Below are 24,340 nucleotides of genomic sequence, written 5' to 3' on the forward strand. Positions count from 1 at the left end.
CATAGAGCAGCACGATTTCTTCCTGTCTTCAAGGAAAAAGACACCAGTTGCATCAAAGATGTGAAATATTTCTGCTAAAGATCGCTCTGTCCAGTACAAGAGGACATTTTGTGTGTTAATTATCTGTTCATTTTCACTTCTGATAATTCACTAATCGTGAAAATATAATGTCTTTTAAAATATTCTACAATTTAGCATGTACTGTTTTTCAGGTAAGCATTTAAATATGCGACAACGTTATATTTTTTCTATTTTTATACATGTTTAATCATGAAATACTTTGAAATAATTATTTTTAGGTATTTCAAGATGTGTTTTGTTTCATGTGAACAAAAATTCAGCCCTAATCATAAGTAGCAGCATCCTTGTAGTACTGAGCCTCAGTGTGTTCATAGTTTGGAAACTTTTATAACTGTATGTGTTTGAGGTCAGCTGAATTGAAAAGTGGAAACTTGTTTTAAGGACTCTGTTAAAGATGTGGTTCTGTCTTCTGATTGTAGTCATGAGATTGGTCTGTATCCTTAACCTTGTGGCTGTTGAATGAAGTATTAGTGAAAGTGCTGAAGCTGCATTCAGATCCATGGCTTGTCAGACCCACCTTGTCTTGTAATGGCAGAGTCCCACCTGAACAGCCAGCTTTTACAGCATTGACTCAGTCCATGGGTCTGAGGGTACACTGAACTAATACTGATTACAGTGAGTCTTACCTCAGATGTGTTGCCATGATTTCACAGTCTCACATTGATGAAACACACACATGCTGTGGTAAAGGGGAATCAGATTTTATTTAATGGCTTTGTGTTGTGCAGGGTATCCTGGGTGGTGATTCAGCAGCTCTGCTTTATTTAAAGGTACAGTAATGCTTTGTGTTGTGCAGGGTATCCTGGGTGGTGATTCAGCAGCTATGCTTTATTTAAAGGTACAGTAATGCTTTGTGTTGTGCAGGGTTTCCTGGGTGGTGATTCAGCAGCTATGATTTATTTAAAGGTACAGTAATGCTTTGTGTTGTGCAGGGTATCCTGGGTGGTGATTCAGCAGCTCTGCCTTATTTAAAGGTACAGTAATGCTTTGTGTTGTGCAAGGTATCCTGGGTGGTGATTCAGCAGCTCTGCTTTAAAGCAGCCATGAGCAGCTGTGTGAACTTGTTCATGTCCCACTCCTTCATGAGGAAGGCCTTGTGCTTCTTGTTCAGGTTGTGACTGGGATCCAGGATCATCATGCCTCTGGTTAGTTCTCCTCGCAGCTCCACACTGACTGAGCACTCGATGCTCCCACTCATTACACTGCTGTCTATAGCGGCTGCCATGGCATACGAGTCGTAGGATACAAAGCCAGCTCCGAACAGCACATCCTTTCTGGATGTGGCTCTGGAATAGGCCCTGCACTGAGACGTGATCCTCTTCATAAAGGCAGCCTTGTCACCATCCTGGCTCACCCATTCATCAAAGAATTCCTGTGTGTGAAACATTGTCACCAGTGTTTAACATTGCACAGGCTTCTACATTCTACAGGTTCATTTTCACACACATGCTGTACCCATCCCACCCGAACCCCAACACTGTGGTTTCTGTGGTGAAGGAGCAGGCACTACTCTTCCCAGATGTGACCATGTCCTCTATTTTTATTACAAACATCTGGGTTACTCATGGAAGACATCTTCACATCGTAGCTGAAGAGCTGCTGTTATGAAGCCAAGTTTCAAGTACACCCTACATAAAGAAGCTGTAGACAAGCTTCAAGTGATCACTTTCTATTGTCCCAATCTAAAATGAATTTGCAGTATTGTTGCAGTTCTGGATGCTAACCTTGGATACTCCAGTGGTTAGATGTTGCATAGAGTCCAGTGTACAGCACTGGCCAAACCACAGGAACAATATACATGGGGCTCAGAGGTGAAGAAAGAGGCACCAGGTCTCGGGATGTAGCTGTGTTTAATATACTGTGAATGGGGCTCAGAGGTGAAGTAAGAGGCACCAGGTCTCGGGATGTAGCTGTGTTTAATATACTGTGAATGGGGCTCAGAGGTGAAGAAAGAGGCACCAGGTCTCGGGATGTAGCTGTGTTTAATATACTGTGAATGGGGCTCAGAGGTCTCGGGATGTAGCTGTGTTTCCATTGAGCACATTTCCATTCAGCAGTATGTTCCAGTGATTGTAAGCCCCTCCCTCTGGAAGTTGTCAGCTGGTGTCTGACCCTCCTTCTGGAACCTCTCAGCTGTATAATTTTGTGTGTGCAGGTACAGGAGTACACTGAGCTCAGAACAGGAAAACGTTGCACTTCTGACACATACACAGACGAGTTCCCATGAGAGGGGAGGGACAATTGCACTGACTTTGTGTCACTGACAATGGCTCTGTTTTTGTTTGTGTTGGGAGTAAAGCAGGCAAGTTAGCTCATATTATCAGAACTTTGCAAATGATCCAACTTGTACAAGAAATGCGTTGGTCAGATATAATTTGTTAGTGTGTGTGAGTCAGCGTAATAGGAAGTGCCCACTTACCCATGGCAGCTTGTTACGACAAGTGAAGTCCCAGGTGGCAATGTACATAGGGCAGGAAAACTCATTGAGAACGACATAAGCAGCTTCCGGGTCCATCACGAAATTGAACTCTCCGCAGACAGTCCTGTTCCCTTTACCTGCAGAGCAATGCGTTACACACAGCATCTCTAACTCTACCTGCAGAGCAATGCGTTACACACAGCATCTCTAACTCTACCTGCAGAGCAATGCGTTACACACAGCATCTCTAACTCTACCTGCAGAGCAATGCGTTACACACAGCATCTCTAACTCTACCTGCAGAGCAATATATTCTTTACCTTCCATGTTCCCTCCCATAATATACAGGTCCTTGAGTTTCTGAGGGAAAGTCGGGTCCATTCGTACAGCAAGGGCCAGGTTAGTCAAGGGGCCAACAGCAACTAGAGAAACCTGCAGGGTGCAGTGTATTATAATATGTATGCTAAGAACATGGGAGAAGCTGGACTCTCTGCTGTCATCCACGCTCTGTGTAGTAATAAACGAGTGTTGAGAATAGTGTCTCCAGATGTTTGTTTTAGCTTCCACCACAGGGTTCTAATTCTGACACAGTAGTTAGTTTCTTATATGAAAAAAGTCCTGAAGTATAGTTTTGGCTATTTATAAGGTGTTTGTGGGTTTAGCCAAAGCATAAGTATGTTTCTTTTTGCACGATAGTCAGTGCTACTGTGTTTAAAAATTGGTTTAGACATGGGAGCAAACAAGCTGTTGTGTTGTTCTGTGTGTGTGTGTGTGTGTGTGTGTGTGTGTGTGTGTGTGTGTGTGTTTTTATTTCATTGTATTTCTGCTATGCTTACAGCAAGTTGCTATCTGTCCTTGTATCAGGAACCTTGTCGGTCCAGACAACATTGTCAATAAGCTACTTGCCCCTGGATAAACATGTGTAGGCTGAAGTGGAAAAGCTTGGCAGCTCTTACCTGGCCCTCGTGCTCACACACTATTCTGATCAGGGCATTGACTGCATGCTCTTTCTGCACATACTCCGTCCCTGTGTGTGCCTCATCTGGAGTGTCGCCTAGTCCGTCTGTCCCGAAGTGATCGAAGGAAAGGCTTGCTTGAGTTCCTACTAGTGAGGAGGCTGCTCCGCGAAACACAGGAATCTAACAGCGACATTCACACCCATCAGTCACAAATAACACAGGAATCTAACAGCGACATTCACGCCCATCAGTCACAAATAACACAGGAATCTAACAGCGACATTCACACCCATCAGTCACAAATAACACAGGAATCTAACAGCGCCATTCACACCCATCAGTCACAAATAACACAGGAATCTAACAGCGACATTCACACCCATCAGTCACAAATAAAACAGGAATCTAACAGCGACATTCACACCCATCACTCACAAATAACACAGGAATCTAACACACTGGATGCAGGGCTAGGGTGAGTTTCAACCTAACATTCGTAACCCCGGACTGGGTGCAGGGCTAGTGTGAGCTTCAACCCTAACATTCGTAACCCAGGACTGGGTGCAGGGCTAGTGTGAGTTTCAACCCTAACATTCGTAACCCAGGACTGGGTGCAGGGCTAGTGTGAGTTTCAACCCTAACATTCGTAACCCAGGACTGGGTGCAGGGCTAGTGTGAGTTTCAACCCTAACATTCGTAACCCAGGACTGGGTGCAGGGCTAGTGTGAGCTTCAACCCTAACATTCGTAACCCAGGACTGGGTGCAGGGCTAGTGTGAGCTTCAACCCTAACATTCGTAACCCAGGACTGGGTGCAGGGCTAGTGTGAGCTTCAACCCTAACATTTGTAACCCAGGACTGGGTGCAGGGCTAGCGTGAGCTTCAACCCTAACATTCGTAACCCAGGACTGGGTGCAGGGCTAGTGTGAGCTTCAACCCTAACATTCGTAACCCAGGACTGGGTGCAGGGCTAGTGTGAGCTTCAACCCTAACATTCGTAACCCAGGACTGGGTGCAGGGCTAGTGTGAGCTTCAACCCTAACATTCGTAACCCAGGACTGGGTGCAGGGCTAGCGTGAGTTTCAACCTAACATTCGTAACCCCGGACTGGGTGCAGGGCTAGCGTGAGCTTCAACCCTAACATTCGTAACCCAGGACTGCGTGCAGGGCTAGTGTGAGCTTCAACCCTAACATTCGTAACCCAGGACTGGGTGCAGGGCTAGTGTGAGCTTCAACCCTAACATTCGTAACCCAGGACTGGGTGCAGGGCTAGTGTGAGTTTCAACCCTAACATTCGTAACCCAGGACTGGGTGCAGGGCTAGTGTGAGCTTCAACCCTAACATTCGTAACCCAGGACTGGGTGCAGGGCTAGTGTGAGCTTCAACCCTAACATTCGTAACCCAGGACTGGGTGCAGGGCTAGTGTGAGCTTCAACCCTAACATTCGTAACCCAGGACTGCGTGCAGGGCTAGTGTGAGCTTCAACCCTAACATTCGTAACCCAGGACCGGGTGCAGGGCTAGTGTGAGCTTCAACCCTAACATTCGTAACCCAGGACTGCGTGCAGGGCTAGTGTGAGTTTTAAGCCCTATTACAAATCAAGAACTGGATCCTCAGAAAAATCATAATAAGGGTGGCACCATACCATTATGCAGCTGGTTTCATAACTAAGATGAACACTGATCTTACACGACCTTACCTAAGGCAACAATCAGGCTCTGTGGAACAAGCTGATAGTATATATAAAGAACAGTATAACATTGACTTCTAAGTGAACATCCACACTTGCCTCGGTCCTGTTGCACACTCTCAGGACCCTGAGTGTATTTCTGCACACGTTCTCAATGGGTGCGTTCCCAAAGCAGCAGGTCACCCCCAGCACCTGAACCTGGGGGGCAGCCAGGGCCATCATTAATGCCTGAGCATCATCCACACCACAGTCTGCATCCACCAGCAGCAGCTTCTTCGCCATTTCAACAGAGCTGCTGCAAAATAAATACAAATACAGCCAAGGCAAGGGAACTCCCAATACAAGAAATATTAAGAAAAACAGCCATAGAACCCACAATACAAGAAACATTAAGAAATACAGCCAAGGCAAGGGAACCCACAATACAAGAAACATTAAAAAATACAGCCAAGAGAACCCACAACACAGGAAACATTAAGAAATACAGCCAAGTGAACTCACAATACAAGAAACATTAAGAAATACAGCCAAGTGAACTCACAATACAAGAAACATTAAGAAATACAGCCAAGTGAACTCACAGTACAAGAAACATTAAGAAATACAGCCATGGAACCCACAATACAAGAAACATTAAGAAATACAGCCATGGAACCCACAATACAAGAAACATTAAGAAATACAGCCAAGTGAACTCACAATACAAGAAACATTAAGAAATACAGCCAAGTGAACCCGCAATACAAGAAACATTAAGAAATACAGCCAAGTGAACTCACAATACAAGAAACATTAAGAAATACAGCCAAGTGAACTCACAATACAAGAAACATTAAGAAATACAGCCAAGTGAACTCACAGTACAAGAAACATTAAGAAATACAGCCAAGGGAACCCACAATACAAGAAACATTAAGAAATACAGCCAAGGGAACCCACAATACAAGAAACATTAAGAAATACAGCCAAGGGAACCCACAACACAGGAAACATTAAGAAATACAGCCATGGAACCCACAATACAAGAAACATTAAGAAATACAGCCAAGGGAACCCACAACACAGGAAACATTAAGAAATACAGCCATGGAACCCACAATACAAGAAACATTAAGAAATACAGCCAAGGGAACCCACAACACAGGAAACATTGAGAAATACAGCCAAGTGAACTCACAATACAAGAAACATTAAGAAATACAGCCATGGAACCCACAATACAAGAAACATTAAGAAATACAGCCAAGGGAACCCACAATACAAGAAACATTAAGAAACTTTACCTCATGTAACAGCGGTGCTTGATTGCCTCTTGGTTCTGCAGTCGCTTGTTGCTCTTTTGAAATAGTTCAGGTGTTTTTGGCAGTGGCTCAGTTCTTAATAATAATTAACAGTAAAGCAATGACGTTGGTTAGCTTCAGTCTCAAAGTTTAAACTGGGATGTTGAAGATTGAAGGTTAGATTTTTGTATGAAGGCAGTTGCCACATGAGCCATAACAAGATGTGGTAGAAACATGGCAAAGATCATTATCCTCTTCTGACAGTTTGCCCTTAATGTATGAGGCGTCGTTTCAGACAAAGGTCTGTCAAATATGCTGTCCTTACAAAGGTAACATGAGATTCTGCTGTCAGGACACTGCACTCTGATTGGCTATCCTATTATTGTTAATAAAACAATGAATAATCCTCTCCCTATACCGAAACCCTAACCTTAAGGGCAGTATCCTATACTGCAGTCATTACACATCTAAAGTAGTTAATGTCTGGCAGTGAATAAGCATTTTTGTGAGCGGAGGTGCTGAATTCCTTAGTTGTCCTGACAGGAACATTTCGCGTTACCTTTGTAAGCACCACATCACATATGGCGAGTGAAGGGTCAGGTCATGTTTCAGTGCAAAGCATCATGGTTAGCGAAGGGGGGCTCAGGGAGATTTTTGTAGATGGGTAATAATTTAAAAAATGTTTCTGTAAGTAAAAATTAACTACACTCCAAACTTTCAATGAACTCAAAATTGGCCTAAGAACCGTGATGTTTCACAATCACATTTAGAACCAAACATACAAATTAATAACAGAAAGAACAACCTACCTTACCTGGTCAATTAGATCCCCACGTCCATCCTCCTGCTTCTCATTGCAAACCTGTTCGAGTGCTTATAGGTCTTGGTTTTACCACAGCCATTTAAAGCATGATTCACATGGGATTAAATAGCAGCTGTCCTCAGAGTTGGTCACAAGAGCACGTCTAGTAACAGCCTAGACTCTTTCAGACCGATTCATTTTTATCAAGGAAAGTCTGTCAATTCAAAATGAAATGCGATGATTTGTAAACAGTGAACCCGGTTTAAATAACTAATTGTGTTGTACCTTCGTTTCCAAAGGCTACAATAACCATCTTGTCCTTTGTGATATGTGTTTCCATACATATCTTCAAATGCACTGTTAAAAGCATTCATTTTTTAAGAGTCATGTTTTACTGAACTGTAGAATCTCAGAACAGATCGTACCGATTGTAATATTATCTTATGTTTCGTACTAATTGTAATATTATATTATGGTTTCATACTAACTGTAATAGTATATTATGGTTTATTGTGAAGGCTGGTACTTCTGTATTGCTTTGAGGCGACGACCCCTGCAATATCAAGGAGGCTGTGCGGTCTAGTGGTTAAACGGCTTGTCCTGATTCAAATCCCTTGTGTTCCGTCTTTTGGGTGAGACGTTGCAGCTGACTTCACACACCCTAGTCTCCGTAAGTCACCTTGGATAAAGGTGTCTGCTAAATAAACATATAATAATAATAATCGATTGTAACATAACGCTGACATGCTCGATAATACACAGGAATCTTGAGTCTGAAATTTTATCCGATGTCCAGTAAAATAATGAAAGGAGTTTTGAGAACTATCTGGCGTAAAAAGAAAATTCTGAAACCACCTGTTTAGGTGGTGATTTTCAGTCGCTGCTTTAGATTGGGCAGTTATCGGTACGCGTGGTGGTCGCTGCTAGAAACACTGGTACTTGAGATGAAAAGGATGAAAACCACTGGTTTAAAGGCAGTAGATCACCGACTTTTGAAGTTTTTTTTTTTTTTTTTTCTTGTAATGCTAGTATTATCTGAGGCCATAACTTCTATATTAAATCTTCGACTTCGACGTCTCATCGCACGTCGGTGTGAACAGTACGTGCACACGCATCGTCGAATCAAAGGAGTTGAAGGGTGAATCTGGTGTAAAAATGATAGGTCTCTGTCCAATCACACTAGATATGTGTTTGACAGGTTTTTTGTTGGGGGAGGTGGGGAGGAGGGGGGGTCATGCCAGTGTGAACTCTACTTTTCTTTTGATATTGCAATGCCTCACACAACATTTAGAGCAAAACAATTAAAGAATGTTTCACTCCAGCATATATAGATGTGATTGTCTCATTAATAGTGTGATTTGAGACTCCTAGGTGTGAAAGATGCTATAATAAACGAATAATAATAATAATAATAATAATAATAATAATAATAATAATAATAATAATATTATTATTATTATTATTATTATTATTATTATTATTATTATTATTATTATTTAAACAACTTAATCATCTGCATGGCAATGCTGAAATGTTCGACAACAGATTATTGTACAGCAAACAGAGAAGCACGTAACTTTGAACTTCAAACTACATTATTACTCTCCAGTCTCCATAGAAACATGGGGCTGCATCTTTATAAAAGTATTCAACGCTCACTGCCTGGAAGTTGGACTCCTCTTCAGACCTCACCATCATTTGGTGGGGTTCTACTTGTATATAAATTCATGTACATTTCATTTCATTTACGCTATTCTAAAACAATATGATCATTTTTGTATTCAAACGAAATTTAAAGTAAAAACATACACATTTTTATCTTTCTGATTCAATATCATAAAATCTGCGATTTTAATGCTAGTTACGTCTCCCCTTTGGCAGAGTGGTACAGTCGATGCTGCAGCTGAGCAGGAAGACGGTGTATTAAAGCCTCGGTGCATTAGGAAATGTTCAGCTTCTCGTTTGCTGTTTAACTTGTTTAAACGACGCTGTGATTTATGTATGTATGTATGTATGTATGTATGTAACATAGTAGTACATAATGCCGAGTGAAGGGCTGGGGTGGTTTTATTATAAAGTACGCATGCGCTATGTGTGGTTTTGTGTTTCGTGTTCGTTGCAGGTTTCGTGTTGTTAATCCAGACAGACTCTGAAAAGCAGGGTTTTACTGTACCAACGCAGAATGACATGTTATTTTGATGGTAAGGTATTAAATAATAGTTGTTATTGATGATTTAATACTTAGCTAAATCGTGTCATGGTTTTGGTTCTTTATAGGTACACCGTGTTTTATTATAAATAAATGACTGGCCTAAAACTGACCAATTTAAATATCTTTTCCGGGTAGAGATGATAATAATTCACTTGAGTTTGATTGGTCTGAATAGCCCCATTTTCCACGCCTTCAGTCGCAGATAGTATAAGCTGCCACGTTTAAATAGGCGATATGTTCTGAGCACTGCATTGCCCAGGTAAATAGCGTTAACGCTACCTCTGTTAAACAAATGCACCACATAGGGCACATTAAGTTTGGTAACGACGCGACATACAAAGCTAGGTATGTATGCCCAGCTTTCAAAGCTTGATGACATTTGGAAAGACCAGTAAAGGGCGTTTGAAGTGTGGCCTTTTATTTCACTGTTCTGTTGTTTAGGTGGAATGTTGCATGCTTGAGTATTGTAAAGTGCGTGTAAAACAGCTACATCCCAGACCAGTGTGATTTGCAGGGTCATCCGTGATAAAATAAAGAAAAGAAGCACAAGAGACACTGCCCAAGTTTGAACTGTGTGTATGGGGTAATACATGCGAGCGCCCCTTCTGTGGCTTCTGAATATGTATCATTGGTAATCACTCAAACCACATGTTTTGGTGGCCTCCCAGTGCGTCCACCTACATTTACTGGTAGCTACATTGCTAATTTAAATTATCATTGTTCATTTTACAATTATAAACAAGTTTAATTGACAGGCTTTTGATTAATTGCAAATTTGAAGTAATATAAAAAACACGACTTTAAATACAACTCATGTATACTTTGACTTCTATATAATTACATTTAACAGCAGTCTCACTGTGTTTGACACAGACTAGTATGTCTGACATTTACCCTGAAAACTTATCTTGAAATACTAGACTTGAGTGAACAGTATTTCTGTTGTAATGTGCTTTCTTTGGTGCTGTGTGTATCTGACATGGAAACAACTTGCTTTATAAAACCATATCAATTTTTGTTCTTTTCCAGATTCGGCCGGTGGTGTTCTGTTGCATGACTGGATTTGAAAAATCCTCTTAATAGCCTACTCTTCTCTCATGTACTATCCCAGCTTCATTCAATGCCTAACACTGCAGGAAGTCCAGCCACAGATCTTTCAGGCAGCGGTGACCAGGCTGCTGTGGTGAAGCCCCGGAGCAGAGATGGGGGGGAACACGCCTTGTTCAATTATTTGAGCCGAGGTGCTTCGGCTGCACCTGGAGGATCAAACAACGAAGGACAGCGTCCACGGACCTGCCCAGTGACACACTCCCGGGAACAGTTTTACACAGTGTGTTCAGACTACGCCTTGGTGAACCAGGCTGCGTGTCTCTATCACTCCTCTAAACACTCAGCCCCTGCAGCCTTGCTTGTACAGTCACACGCTGAGGGCCAGGATCACAGCAGCTCCAGTATCACTTGTGAGGGGGACTCTGCTATAGAAGACGTGACTGCCAGTCACACAAAGCCTGTGCTAGTGTGGGAGATCGACACCACCGACTTTGATACTGTTCTAATAAGAATGAAAAGCTGGACAGGTGAGTCTGAAAACAGTCTAGGAAGTGGACTACAGCTGTGCTCTGTATCAGTGCAGCCTATTCTGTGAGGTTTCATTAGATTGTAAAGAACTCATTCATTTTCTATAGGCAACTTGAAGACTGGCTTCAGGAAGATAAAGGCATCTGATAAGCACTGTCGAAACTTACAAGAGTTTCCCCAGCAGGCAACACTGGAAGAAATAAAACAGAAAAGTACTGGATCAAAGAAGATGGTGGGTTTATTATATAAAAGAAAGTGATGGCTTGGTTTCAAAGACAAACAAGCCTGTGTGTCTCTTTGAACACCCATCCAGTATTATAGTAGTAATTGCAAGATTGGCACATTATATATAAATATGACACACACATATATAAGATTATGTTAAATGCTTGTGTATCTCTTTACCATTTGGTTGCAAGCAATGGTAGACTAAGGATGTTTAATGTTCTTTTGAATATTTTGCGCTCAGGTATTGTATCAGTCGTCCCCAGTACAAGACTTCCTGTGGAATTTCCTCTCTGGTGTCATGTTGGAATTTCTTATACAGCACACTTGGGGCAGGGAGGTAAGAATAATGCCACAATGAATTCCCTCCTTCAAGAAAGTCTCATCTGCATGGTGATCAGTTTAGTGATGTAAGCTGTGGGACATAGTTCTGTCTCATAGCCCAGACTGTTTAAGCAGCAGCAGCAGTGTTTTCTAGCCAGTGTGAATATCTCCACACAGCTGCAACTGACTTGCTGATGAGGTGGGACAATGCAGGGGATTCCTTTTCTTCAGTGTTAAGTAATGAACCCTCAAGCAGTGTGTGCAAACTGATCTGAAGCAGCAATCTTTCAGCTTGTTCAAATGTATTTTCTAGTCTCCCGCCAATCACCCAAGAGGAGGTGTTGCTTATTTTGGGCTTCCAGCCACCCTTTGAAGAGATCAAGTTCGGTCCCTTCACTGGAAATGCAACACTAATGCGGTGGGTTGAGCTGCTTACTGTATCCAATGCTATTGAAAACAATTACAATGCTAATCTGACCTTGTAAAATGTTGTGTTAACAGGTGGTTCAGACAAATCAATGATAACTTTCGTGTTCGAGGATGTTCATATATTTTATACAAACCGCATGGGAAAAACAGGACTGCTGGGGAAACGGGTAAGTGTGAGTACAAGTCACTAATTCTCATGCTGTCAGACATTCAGATATCTGTAGATTCTACCCAAAATGACTTGCACATCATAACATATTGAGAACAATGAACTGCTGAATAGGTATTATGTTTGAAAATACTGTAAATGTACAATTTACTTTAAACACAGTGAAACCACATTATCATAATGTGTGAATTATCCTATGCTGTCAGTTTCTGATGCACTCAATTAAACTGGCAACAAAGTGTCTCCACACCACACTACTTACTATTTGCAAGGCCAGTCAGGGTTTCACCCATAACTAATAAACGCTCAATAGTGCTAAATCTAGAATTACCAAAAGAAACTGAATCCAGTGACCAGAGGCTCCTCTTCACATTAAGACTCCTGAATAATGCTGCTTATTAAATTGCTTGGTTGAGTGTTGGCATGTTACCCCTCTTACTGCAGTGTAATAACGCAAGTCTTTCTGTGTGTAGCTGAAGGAGCTTTACTGAAATTAACTCGAGGACTACAAGACGATTCGATGGCTTATATCTACCACTGTCAGAATCACTACTTCTGTCCAGTGGGATTTGAAGCAACCCTGTTGAAAGCTGCTAAAGCATACAGGTAGTGTCTACCCGCCCTCTGTCTTCAGTATCACACCTGTGCAGTTTCAGTGAAAGCCTTCCTTTCAGTGCTCACTCGCTGTGGATCCCCTCTGTGCAGTTTCAGTGAAAGCCTTCCTTTCAGTGCTCACTCGCTGTGGATCCTCTCTGTGCAGTTTCAGTGAAAGCCTTCCTTTCAGTGCTCACTCGCTGTGGATCCTCTCTGTGCAGTTTCAGTGAAAGCCTTCCTTTCAGTGCTCACTCGCTGTGGATCCTCTCTGTGCAGTTTCAGTGAAAGCCTTCCTTTCAGTGCTCACTCGCTGTGGATCCCCTCTGTGCAGTTTCAGTGAAAGCCTTCCTTTCAGTGCTCACTCGCTGTGGATCCTCTCTGTGCAGTTTCAGTGAAAGCCTTCCTTTCAGTGCTCACTCGCTGTGGATCCCCCCAACATAAGGTGGCCAAATAAATGAAGTTTATCATAGCAATAGCTTGTACATTAAACCGTGTATTAGAACAACAGTAAGGATAACAAGCTGCACTGGTTTTTAAAACCTTTAGATCTGTTAACCTGTTCTGCAGTCCTACAGTCCTACACCAATTTCGAACACCATTTCCATCACTTGACACCAATTTAAATCCATTATTAACACTGACTATTAAGCTTCTAAACACACAGTTACTATCGTATATACTCAAGGGGCATTCAACTTATTTCATAAGGTATATTAATAAATAAAAAAGAAAGAAATAACTGCACTCTTACCATAAACATTTGAATATCTATACAGGGATCAGATCGGTGGAAGAGTGGCCATTAAACCAGCCAAGCATGTCTCCTCGAATGACATTGAAATGCAACTAAATCCTGTATTTTGAACCCTGGTGATGGTGCAACAGGACCATCATAGCTTTATTTGCCTGTATATCTGAAAACTGCCTTTGGTAAGCAAAACCATTCATTTTCATCAGAATATTAAAATACGGTTTCATAATTAGAGCACAGTAAGCAGGCAGCTGCGATTTTTCTATTTTCCTTGCAGACACTTTTTAGAAGTTCAAAAGACCCTGCTTTCTGAAAATAGAGTGAATGACTGGAAAATCTAAAGAAAAAACGCCAGAAACATTCATAATCTGGCACCACAAACAGTTCTGAACGGTGGCATTTGTTCTCAATAGAAGGAACTATGTTCTGATTGTAGCGGCACATACAGTTACAAATTCTCACAAAACTGTGGTGCGTTTGTGCGGTATGCTACTTAAATATTTTGCCACCAGTTCTGTAAAATCAGATTCAGATCAAGCTGTTTGTATAGATAACTGCAATTTAGAATAAATGTTGAAATTGTGAATTGAATGTTCCAGGCAAACGAATGAGCGAAAAGGAGTCAGAGTTTTCATTGGTATGTGGGGCTCAGATCGGTGGGAAGAATTGACGTTAAACTAGCCAAGCATTGTCTCCTCCAGTGACATTGAAATGCACCTAAATCCTGTATCTGTCTACAGCATTGGTCCTCAAAGTGGTGCCCACGAAGCCAGGCCATCATGCCCGTGGCAGCTGTTTTTAAATTATGGGTCATGAACACATTTCTAGCAGGTCGTAGCGTGGGAAAATAAATAAAGCTTTTAAACACGTTTTCCAACAAAATGTCACAGCAGTCTGACAGTGCTGCTTGCTTATGCTGTACTTGTATTTTTTTTTTTTTTTTTTTTAAATCCTCAAGGGCCTATTGATACAATCAATAAATCAACCAATTGAATATCTGCATTTTCTCTGTGACAGCCCAATCATAAGTTAGCTGGTAGGGACATAAACTGTGTCTGTTTCAATTGCAGGTAATGACAGTAAGTTTAACCAATAGGAGAGTCAAATATCTGTCAACTTTCACACAGCTGTCCAATCATAAGTAGCACAGGCCGTTCACGGTATTCTGCATGAATATTGAAGGCGAGTGAGTAGCCAGTGGAAAAGTGAAAGATCTGACAATTGTCCTATCATTCCAGTCAACTGGGATGTTAATATGCCGAGTGAGAACTTTTGCCGACTGTTATTGTCAAAAATAATACATTTCAGCATTTAGAATTTAATTTTCTCTATATATACATTTATTAATTTCACCAGACAAGGAAAACACCATGGTAGATTTAGTTACGAATCCACTTTCTCAGAATAATTGTACTGTAGATGAGCGGTCTAGTGTTGACAAATGTGCCAAAGTGAGACAAAGCGAGACGCTATATATCCTCGTTTATTTTAGTTTATTCATGGTTATCTGTGTAAACATGCCATTTAAAAATATTTGCATTGCATATTTTATATAAAATATTTAAAAGAATAAGCACAGCACCCACAATTACTGCCTGAAACTTGGCCTTATCAGAGTGAGCCAAGAATAACTCCCTCTAAAATTATATATATATATATATATATATATATATATATATATATATATATATATATATATATATATATATATATATATAGCGCTCTGGAAAAAATTAAGAGACCACTGCAAAATTATCAGTTTCACAGATAACCTTGGAACATACCTATAAATAGTAAAACCAAGAGAACCAGAGAAACTGATAATTTTGCAGTGGTCTCTCAATTTTTTCCAGAGCGCTATATATATATATATATATATATATATATATATATATATATATATATATATATATATATATTTTAGATGTAGATGGACTGTATAATCGCGGGATAGCAGTGTTTAAGATAAGAACTTATGCAATAGTCAGTGTGCCAGCAAACAGCCAAGTAAGATCAATTTATGCCCGTGCATAAATTACTTTGAGGACCCCTGGTCTAGTGTTGATTTTGATATCACAGCTGACCTAGCAGTCTGGTTTGCTTTGCGTGCTTGCGGAATAAAAAAAAATCGATCTTCTCTCACAAATATTTTTGGTGTCGGTCAGAACAATTTCTTGTGAGGGTTTGGGCAATTTATTTTGGGGCGGCTTAGCCTCCCCAAGCCTCTTATACGCGCCGCCCATGGTCAGCACACACATCGAAAAGTCTAGACATGTATTGTATTTTGTGTTCTCCTCAGAAACCATTTGTATAAATATAGTAATAGCAGAGTCCAGGAAACCCAAACCAATGAAATCTGAAGTACCCGGCCAGTGTTTTGGACCCACTTGTGTGCTGTAGAGCCTAGTGCCACTTTCATATCCAAACCAGGCTGCATTCATTGCTTCATCCTGGAAGAGCACAGTGCATTCTGTGTGCACCTGGACCTGAACATGTTGGTCAAGCACAGCCCGCCCTGCTGAATGTACCTTCCAAGACGAGAGTGCAGCCCTCTTCATTGCACTACAACACAGCCACCAGCACCCAGGCTGGAGGAACCAATGGGACACCAGTTGAGCTGTGAGAGATCAGGGCTGATACCTGATGCCTAGATAAGCAACTGGCTACTGGAATTCAATTGTGACCTAGGACTCTTTGTCTTTGTGTAGGGGTCCCCTCCCACATAAGGAAGTGGAGCACTGGATACTTATTGGAGAGCCAAGCAGGAAATATCCAGCCATACACTGCAAAAAGTATGTTGATGTGTTTTTATGTAGCTTTAAAATCCCACTTTAATCTCCATTCACCCCCAAAGCCCTGATGAGGGTGACTGTCATGAGGAGAATTATTCTAAGGATTCTAGGTTAATTGGAGCCCACATTTTTTAAACAGCATTATTCTATTATTTTTTCAGTCAATATCAAGTTCCACATCGTTTGAACATGTGACCATATCAAAGGTGTCATGACACGATGCATGTTTTATTTTTCCTCAGATATACTGGAAACTAGTTTGATCCTATTTTGTGATTTGAATGTTTTCAGGTGGGCAGACATAGTGACAGATGTCAATACACAGAATCCAGAATATCTTGACATTCATCACACAGACAGGGGTTTACAATACCGCAAAACAAAGAAGGTACGTTTAACTTCAAATCCACAGAACTTCAGTTAACCAGAAGGAATCCTATACATATACTGTAGTTTAATGTAGTAATGCCTGCCGCTTGTCCAAACACCTGTGCAGCAGCAGGGTGTAAGAGCTATTAAAGAACACATTCATTTTCTGTATGAAAACAATTAAAAAATGTACATGGCTTCTCCTTAATTCTCATAATCACAAAACCATTTCCATTTTGGCTATACTTTATAAATATTGACATGTATTTTCTTGATGTATTTGTCTGTTTATTGATATTCTCCACGGGATGAATATTAAAGCTAGATATCTGATGAATAATAATGTGGATGAAGGCTTTCCTACATTTGATTTGTAACAGGTGGGGGGGTAACCTGCACTGTCTCCTAGCATTCCAAAGAGTAAACTGGCAAAGACTGGGCCCCTGGGCGTCACACTTTGAAAACCTTGGGCATGAAGTTCATCAGCAGGTCTCGGCTCGCAGCGGGGCACGCATCTCTGATAGCAGGGAAGACGACAGTCCCGGCAAACACCCCGGACGCTTGGGAAGGACTCTTAGTGCAGACTTTGAATGGAAGAGAATATCTAACACCTCCGAATGCAGGAGCGCTGTAGCCCCGGAAACTGAAAGGGATGGAGAGCCTGCTGTTTAAAATGACTATATGCAAATAACAGCTGTGCTGCCTGCACTGGAACACAGACCCAGGTACAAATGTAAACTGCAGAGCTGAAATGTACTGCAAGAACACCTCCTCCCAGGTCAGGAGTTTATGTTTTTCACTCACTTCAGGGGAGGGTGATAAAAAAAAAAAAAAAAAAAAGTTCTTTAAGCATCTTTATAAAAGTACACCACTCAGTTGCTGTGTGAAGTAATCCATGTGAAACCGTATAGCGTGAGCATAAGTCACTAATGGAACAGTGTGGAGAACACCATTGCTGTGCGTGTGGGGTGGGGTGACAGTATTTGCCAATGAGAGCTTTGGCTAGAAGACACTGATGTAACAATCCAGGGCTGTGTGACAATGGAGCTGGGGATTCTCTAGAGCAGATGGACCAAGCTGACTGTGATCCCCTAGAACTTCAATAAAACAGCTGCATCGACATCACTTTAGTGTGTGTGGGCTTATCAAACTACAAAACAGTGGTATACTGATGTGTGATTGTCAAGTTACAGGTATACCAGTACTGCAACTGATGGTAAAGCACCCGAACGTTTCTGTCTGTCATTCTATAAAAGGGCAAGCCCAGGGCTGTATAAAGTTGGGTTCACTAAGATTCTCATACAACTAAACTGCCATAGATCGTATGAGATGAATACAGCAAATGCTGAATTGTGAAGTTGGTGTGTGCATTTTCAAATCTGTTTTTGTGAAATACAAAACAATGACTGTATGTTTGCTTATATATATAATATATATATATATATATATATATATATATATATATATATATATATATATATATATATAGTGTGTGTGTGTGTGTGCTGAGCTATGTCGAATACATTGTACTGCCGTTCAGTGGCAGCCATGTAATAAAGTCATTGTCCTCTATTTCCGACATGTGTTATCTTTTTGCACTCCACCTCGCAACCTCTGCTCTGTTGATTTCAGACTGCTGTGTGTCCCGCCTGTGCTCTGTGGACGACAGGGCCTTCTGTTGCTATGCCCCCAAATTATGGAACTCTATTCCACTAGAGATCGGGGAGTCTGCTTCTTTGAGTGTTTTTGGAGTTAATTTTAAAGACTTACTTTATTAGAAAGGCGTTTAAGATGTTTATGATTGTTGTATTTCCTTGTGTTTTTTTATGTATGATCTTTTTATTTACTGCTATAATATTATTATTCAGTTTGTGTTTAGACAGCGAGGTGAGGATTTTTTTAAATTTTTTTTTTTTTAATAAAGAGTTCTACTTGTTCTTCAGTGTTGGTATATATTTTATTCACATCATTGAAATCACACAGTCTATCAGTACAATGTTTCTGTCACGTACTCAGTTAATATGGTCCCTCACACTGCAGGGTCCTCTTTACTGTTACTGTGATCATGCAGCCGATGTTTTAGCTCTGCAATGTCTGAAGGGGTAGTTCCACAACAGCCACCTGTCGATAAACAGAAGTGGTGTGACTGTCTAAATGAGTTTGTATCAATTAAACCTGCTGCACCTACTGAAACTATGTGTGCTTACCACAGTCATGTTACAGTAATGTTGGGGGGGGGGGGGGGGGGGGGGGGGGGGGCAGACCTGCTATTTTCTGAAACACTAGAACCTAATAACTAATATTTGACTGTTTAGAGTCCTGCAATTTTGAAGTCCAATTTAAATGTCATGCAGGATTATCACTAATCAGGGTCTGTAAAGCAGCTGTATGAGGTTCAGGTAAAACTGAAGCAGCTGAAAAAATGAAATAAAGTTTTGGCTTCTGTTGTTTTCGTGAAAAGCTTATGAAGGCATTGGCTGAAACGTTTATCTAATCTTTTACATTTGCAAAAAACAGAAGACTTACCGATCCATTTAGCTCCCAGTTCTTCCCACTCTAAGCTGAAGTCTGCAAGTGAACTTTTTGTTTTCTGCATTATCCACCTTTCATAAAAAATAAACAACGCAATGATTTGAACTGGGTCAGAGCCCTTGTTAAAGGCTTGTTGCACTCACTTTGCTTTCATTAGCCAATGTTTCTGTTCCACAAAAAACAAATTCTAGGTTTTCAAACCACACATAGGAATCAGTGGTGCAGGTTTCTCTTGATGGATTCGCATTAAAAACAAGTGGCCCTGATTAACGGCCCGGGGCAGGGGCTGTTTAATCTGTAGAAATGAGAGAGAGCTGGAATATCAGTATTTCAAACCTCTCAATATCACAAGCTTGCACATCTATATGGGTACTATTGCCTTCTAGATATATGAAACTGGCTTAACGATATAATACTTTAATGATGAGCAAGTAGATTTGTATGGATTATTCAGTACATCACAACACATATCTGTATCACTGTAACATATTCCAATCTAATCTTCAGGGCTAGCTCGTGGGTTATTCACTGTAACATATTCCAATCTAATCTTCAGGGCTAGCTTGTGGGTTATTCACTTGTTTATTTTTGTATAAAGCATCTTTTTGGGTCACTGACAACACTACCTGGCCTAGTTTCTGTTGCCTACATGACCCATCATGCCACACTACCTTGTCACTCAGTCCTCTGCAGTGTTGTGCGACTCACCCAGTACTGTGATCCCATTCTCCTCCACTGTTAGGGTAAACAACCCAGCTTAAACCTGGCGCTTTGTTTTTGTTGGCAGAAGCCAGCAGTGGACTGACCATAGTGGGAGGGCAGCAGTTTAACCCAATGGCCACCAGCTGATCTGACCTGCTGGCCACCTTCACAGCTTCTGCAAACTTCTCTCCATGGGAAATGCACTGTTCATCCTGAAACACATTTCAATTATGTATTAATGTTTATACCTTTGCAATTGAGTGTGAAAACCCCCCATGAGATGATATTCATGAGCTGCTACATAAGGGCTCCAAAGTGACATTAGAAACAGCAGCATGCCAGCACAACACCTCTTAACTGAATGCATGTCAAAATCATTTAGGAGGTATGATCAGACCAGCAGCACTGCGGTTTGCCAGTCCTCACCGTTTTGGTGAATCCTTTAATAAAGGATTTTTAATGTGGGAGTGCAATTCAAATTCAAAATGCATGTTTGAAACGCCTACACGCTCTATTGCGATATCCAGCACACAATGAATTGACCTGTAATAGCAGCAATCACCTTGCAGGAATATGAGAGCCAGGCTTTGCTGTTGGGAAATTCTCGAAGAAGATCCACTAAAGCTTCTGCCTCTTTCTGGCTGGGAATCGTTTCCATAGCAATTAGATCAACTCCTGCTGACACCAAGCACTGGATCTGTTGCCGGTGCCAAGCTTTGAAATCCTGCAACCGAATCAGAGAGAAGCATGAATCATTTCTAACAAGATCATTCAGGTGTGTAGTGCTGTGTACACTGCTCATGTACACAGTACCTGTATGTGCATTGTTTCCTCATAGGCCCCTGTGTACTCAGACCCATCATGCAGAAAGGCGCCATAAGGTCCAACAGAAGCAGCAACTAAAGGCATCTTCCTTTCTGAAAGAACAATAAATTATATATTATTAGCACGGGCCCCTCTTTCCTTGTACTGAAGAAAATTTTGGTTCTGAGCTTGTTTTTTTCTACTTTCATTTTTGACACACAGACAAATGGATAAAACGAAATAAATGAAAGTGTTTCTTCCTGTGTTCTAGGTCACAGAACCTAACTACTGCAGCCAGAGTGAAACTGCACGACAGCACAGTGATTCAGTTCTAGGAGGAAGCAGACCTGACTACTGCAGCCAGAGTGAAACTGCACGACAGCACAGTGATTCAGTTCTAGGAGGAAGCAGACCTGACTACTGCAAACAGAATGAAACTGCACGATAGCACAGTGATTCAGTTCTAGGAGGAAGCAGACTTGACTACTGCAAACAGAGTGAAACTGCACGACAGCACAGTGATTCAGTTCTAGGAGGAAGCAGACCTGACTACTGCAAGGAGGAAGCCAGAGTGAAACTGCACGATAGCACAGTGATTCAGTTCTAGGAGGAAGCAGACCTGACTACTGCAACCAGAGTGAAACTGCACGACAGCACAGTGATTCAGTTCTAGGAGGAAGCAGACCTGACTACTGCAACCAGAGTGAAACTGCACGACAGCACAGTGATTCAGTTCTAGGAGGAAGCAGACCTGACTACTGCAACCAGAGTGAAACTGCACGACAGCACAGTGATTCAGTTCTAGGAGGAAGCAGACCTGACTACTGCAAACAGAGTGAAACTGCACGACAGCACAGTGATTCAGTTCTAGGAGGAAGCAGACCTGACTACTGCAAACAGAGTGAAACTGCACGACAGCACAGTGATTCAGTTCTAGGAGGAAGCAGACCTGACTACTGCAACCAGAGTGAAACTGCACGACAGCACAGTGATTCAGTTCTAGGAGGAAGCAGACCTGACTACTGCAGCCAGAGTGAAACTGCACGACAGCACAGTGATTCAGTTCTAGGAGGAAGCAGACCTGACTACTGCAAACAGAGTGAAACTGCACGACAGCACAGTGATTCAGTTCTAGGAGGAAGCAGACCTGACTACTGCAAACAGAGTGAAACTGCACGACAGCACAGTGATTCAGTTCTAGGAGGATGCAGACCTGACTACTGCAGCCAGAGTGAAACTGCACGACAGCACAGTGATTCAGTTCTAGGAGGAACCAGACCTGACTACTGCAACCAGAGTGAAACTGCACGATAGCACAGTGATTCAGTTCTAGGAGGAAGCAGACCTGACTGCTGCAACCAGAGTGAAACTGCACAATAGCACAGTGATTCAGTTCTAGGAGGAAGCAGACCTGACTGCTGCAACCAGAGTGAAACTGCACGACAGCACAGTGATTCAGTTCTAGGAGGAAGCAGACCTGACTACTGCAAACAGAGCGAAACTGCACGACAGCACAGTGATTCAGTTCTAGGAGGAAGCAGACCTGACTACTGCAGCCAGAGTGAAACTGCACGACAGCACAGTGATTCAGTTCTAGGAGGAAGCAGACCTGACTACTGCAACCAGAGTGAAACTGCACGACAGCACAGTGATTCAGTTCTAGGAGGAAGCAGACCTGACTACTGCAAACAGAGTGAAACTGCACGACAGCACAGTGATTCAGTTCTAGGAGGATGCAGACCTGACTACTGCAAACAGAGTGAAACTGCACGACAGCACAGTGATTCAGTTCTAGGAGGATGCAGACCTGACTGCTGCAACCAGAGTGAAACTGCACGATAGCACAGTGATTCAGTTCTAGGAGGATGCAGGCACTTTTCCATTTCTAGCATTGTCTAAGAAATCTGCAGCTTCCAAACAACAATGTAGAACTAACAATGAAGCTGGCTACCCAGGTCAAGACAATAGCAGTTGTGATTGATTCCAGTAAAGCAAGAAGTACATGAGAATCGATTCACCTGGATCACGGCAGGTTTGATGAAATTCCTGCGCTGCCTCTTTAGCAAGATACACCCCTGACATGAGAAGCTGGACAGCTTGCTCTGAGCTCAGTCCCAGGAACTTCATAAAGCCCTCCACACTCGCCTGATAAGTAGCTGTACAGATAACATCAGCACCGCTCGAAAGAAACCTACCGAATAAAACAAGACAGAAACTATTCCACTAGACAGCATCTTTATATAAACTATTTCATTAGACAGAATATTTTAATAAACTATTCCACTAGACAGCATCTTTATATAAACTATTTCATTAGACAGAATATTTTAATAAACTATTCCATTAGACAGAATATTTTAAAAAACTATTTAACTAGACAGCATCTTTATATAAACTATATTACTAGACAGCATCTTTATATAAACTATTCAACTAGACAGCATCTTTTTATTCCAAAATATAATTTACATTCCCCAGGTACCACCTGCTGTTTCTAGCAAACTATTTTATTACACTTTCTTCAACAGCGGGGACCAATGTTTGGGTCTTTAATAAAAAAATAAATAACGCAATACTATATTGTTTAACCAGAAAAAGCAGATATTCCGATTTGCATCTCGTTACAACGGGGTCCTGTAATATAGTTGCATCAGAAACCCGCTTTCAGTCAGTTACAAAACAAGAATAATGTGCAGGGCTGCTTACTGCTGCTAACTAAACTTCAGCCAAGCAGCTCAGTTCCTAAAAATAAATACAAATAAACGGCCTCAGCGTACCTGCAGTGCACGTCTTTGATAGCCTGCGGATTCGTGTGAATTAATCTGGCACTCCACAAGGGATCTCCCTGTCCAAAATAAAATAAGGTTCAGTTCTGTGTTTCAGGTATGAGACTGGTTTCGATACTGGGGTCTGTGAAACCAGCCGTTTAACCGTCAACAAATTTAAAATGCGTAAGATTACAAACATAATAGTTTAAACTTTATTGTATATAATTAAAAAAAATACTAATATAGCCTACCTGGATCTTAAACCCACCCGCTTCTAATTCTGTTGCAAAACCACCGTCTAAAATGACAACCTTTTCATTCATGTTTATTTCGTGTAAATGCTCTCAAACCCAACGGATAGTTTTATACAAAATGATTAAAGATTAACAAGTGGCAGCGGAAACTCCACTCCGCGGTTTGCTATTGAACCTACAATGTTTGTCTGATATCCAGCGCAGGGAAGTAAGCTAGAGCTGAAATATGAACCCAGACGACTTTGGATTCGAGTCGTTCCTGTAAGAGGAAATGACCTAGGAGGGACTTTTGATACCAGCAATTCGTGTTTTTTTTTTTTTTTTTTAAACATTTAACTAATTATTTTAAAGCAGAGTTTTTTATGATAATTTGTAATACATTTTTTGTAAATCCACTTAGTATGTCTGACCTGAAAATAAATACGAGACGTAAAAAAAACCCACAAATCTATCTTTGGTGAGAAACGGAACTGTTTTTTGGGGACACTAAATGGTCGGGTGCATATACAGGGCGTACAAGCGTTGATAAAATATGGTCGCGATGTAGACCTGATCTCGGTTCCGCGGCAATTTGAATATTTTAATGAGGTAGAGTAAACAAACTGTC

The 24,340-nt window shown here is 41.4% G+C and overlaps 3 protein-coding genes across 5 annotated transcripts; 1 reads left to right on the plus strand and 2 right to left on the minus strand.

Annotated features, from left to right (window-relative positions):
- Nucleotides 1-742: 742 nt before the first annotated feature.
- LOC121327586 (inosine-uridine preferring nucleoside hydrolase-like) lies at nucleotides 743-6,775 on the minus strand. 3 transcript variants are annotated; one of them, XM_041271691.1, is made up of 6 exons: nucleotides 6,432-6,775; nucleotides 5,248-5,440; nucleotides 3,457-3,639; nucleotides 2,821-2,932; nucleotides 2,501-2,637; nucleotides 743-1,453 (listed from the first exon to the last, which is right to left on the minus strand). In XM_041271691.1, exons 1-6 carry the CDS (start codon nucleotides 6,434-6,436, stop codon nucleotides 1,100-1,102), a joined length of 984 nt encoding a protein of 327 aa, XP_041127625.1. In that variant the 5' UTR covers nucleotides 6,437-6,775; the 3' UTR covers nucleotides 743-1,099. The 3 variants fall into 3 exon arrangements, with proteins under 3 accessions (XP_041127625.1, XP_041127624.1, XP_041127623.1); XM_041271690.1 differs by having other exon boundaries at nucleotides 5,248-5,443; XM_041271689.1 differs by lacking the exon at nucleotides 6,432-6,775 and having other exon boundaries at nucleotides 5,248-6,394.
- Nucleotides 6,776-8,753: 1,978 nt separating this feature from the next.
- LOC121327492 (basic immunoglobulin-like variable motif-containing protein) lies at nucleotides 8,754-17,347 on the plus strand. The gene is given in 10 exon segments (XM_041271563.1): nucleotides 8,754-11,019; nucleotides 11,128-11,224; nucleotides 11,226-11,252; nucleotides 11,490-11,585; nucleotides 11,883-11,987; nucleotides 12,071-12,165; nucleotides 12,641-12,773; nucleotides 16,221-16,304; nucleotides 16,596-16,692; nucleotides 17,054-17,347. Coding segments are annotated over 10 exon segments (1,203 nt in total). The 5' UTR covers nucleotides 8,754-10,562; the 3' UTR covers nucleotides 17,066-17,347.
- Nucleotides 17,348-18,611: 1,264 nt separating this feature from the next.
- zgc:172121 (uncharacterized protein LOC337599 homolog) lies at nucleotides 18,612-24,001 on the minus strand. The gene is made up of 8 exons (XM_041271731.1): nucleotides 23,731-24,001; nucleotides 23,489-23,556; nucleotides 22,730-22,902; nucleotides 20,721-20,824; nucleotides 20,470-20,631; nucleotides 19,914-20,119; nucleotides 19,200-19,276; nucleotides 18,612-18,794 (listed from the first exon to the last, which is right to left on the minus strand). The coding sequence occupies exons 1-8, from the start codon at nucleotides 23,800-23,802 to the stop codon at nucleotides 18,703-18,705; spliced, it is 954 nt and encodes a 317-aa protein (XP_041127665.1). The 5' UTR covers nucleotides 23,803-24,001; the 3' UTR covers nucleotides 18,612-18,702.
- Between the last annotated feature and the right edge of the window lie 339 nt (nucleotides 24,002-24,340).

This window comes from Polyodon spathula, chromosome 15 (genome assembly GCF_017654505.1).
Source record: "Polyodon spathula isolate WHYD16114869_AA chromosome 15, ASM1765450v1, whole genome shotgun sequence".
Classification (NCBI taxonomy): Eukaryota; Metazoa; Chordata; class Actinopteri; order Acipenseriformes; family Polyodontidae; genus Polyodon; species Polyodon spathula.

Bases quoted from the DNA above. Each gene is read 5' to 3' on its own strand.
- LOC121327586 (XM_041271689.1), bottom strand. From the start codon at position 5,583: ATGTTTCTTGTATTGTGGGTTCCCTTGCCTTGGCTGTATTTCTTAATG. The intron at 2,933-3,456 runs GTAAGAGCTGCC...TGCACCCTGCAG, and splicing joins TGTGTGAGCACGAGGGCCAG to GTTTCTCTAGTTGCTGTTGG. The intron at 2,638-2,820 runs GTAAAGAATATA...ATTGCTCTGCAG, and splicing joins TATGGGAGGGAACATGGAAG to GTAAAGGGAACAGGACTGTC.
- zgc:172121 (XM_041271731.1), bottom strand. From the start codon at position 23,802: ATGAATGAAAAGGTTGTCATTTTAGACGGTGGTTTTGCAACAGAATTA. The intron at 22,903-23,488 runs GTACGCTGAGGC...TTTATTCGGTAG, and splicing joins ATCAAAGACGTGCACTGCAG to GTTTCTTTCGAGCGGTGCTG. The intron at 20,632-20,720 runs GTACTGTGTACA...ATTCGGTTGCAG, and splicing joins AGGAAACAATGCACATACAG to GATTTCAAAGCTTGGCACCG.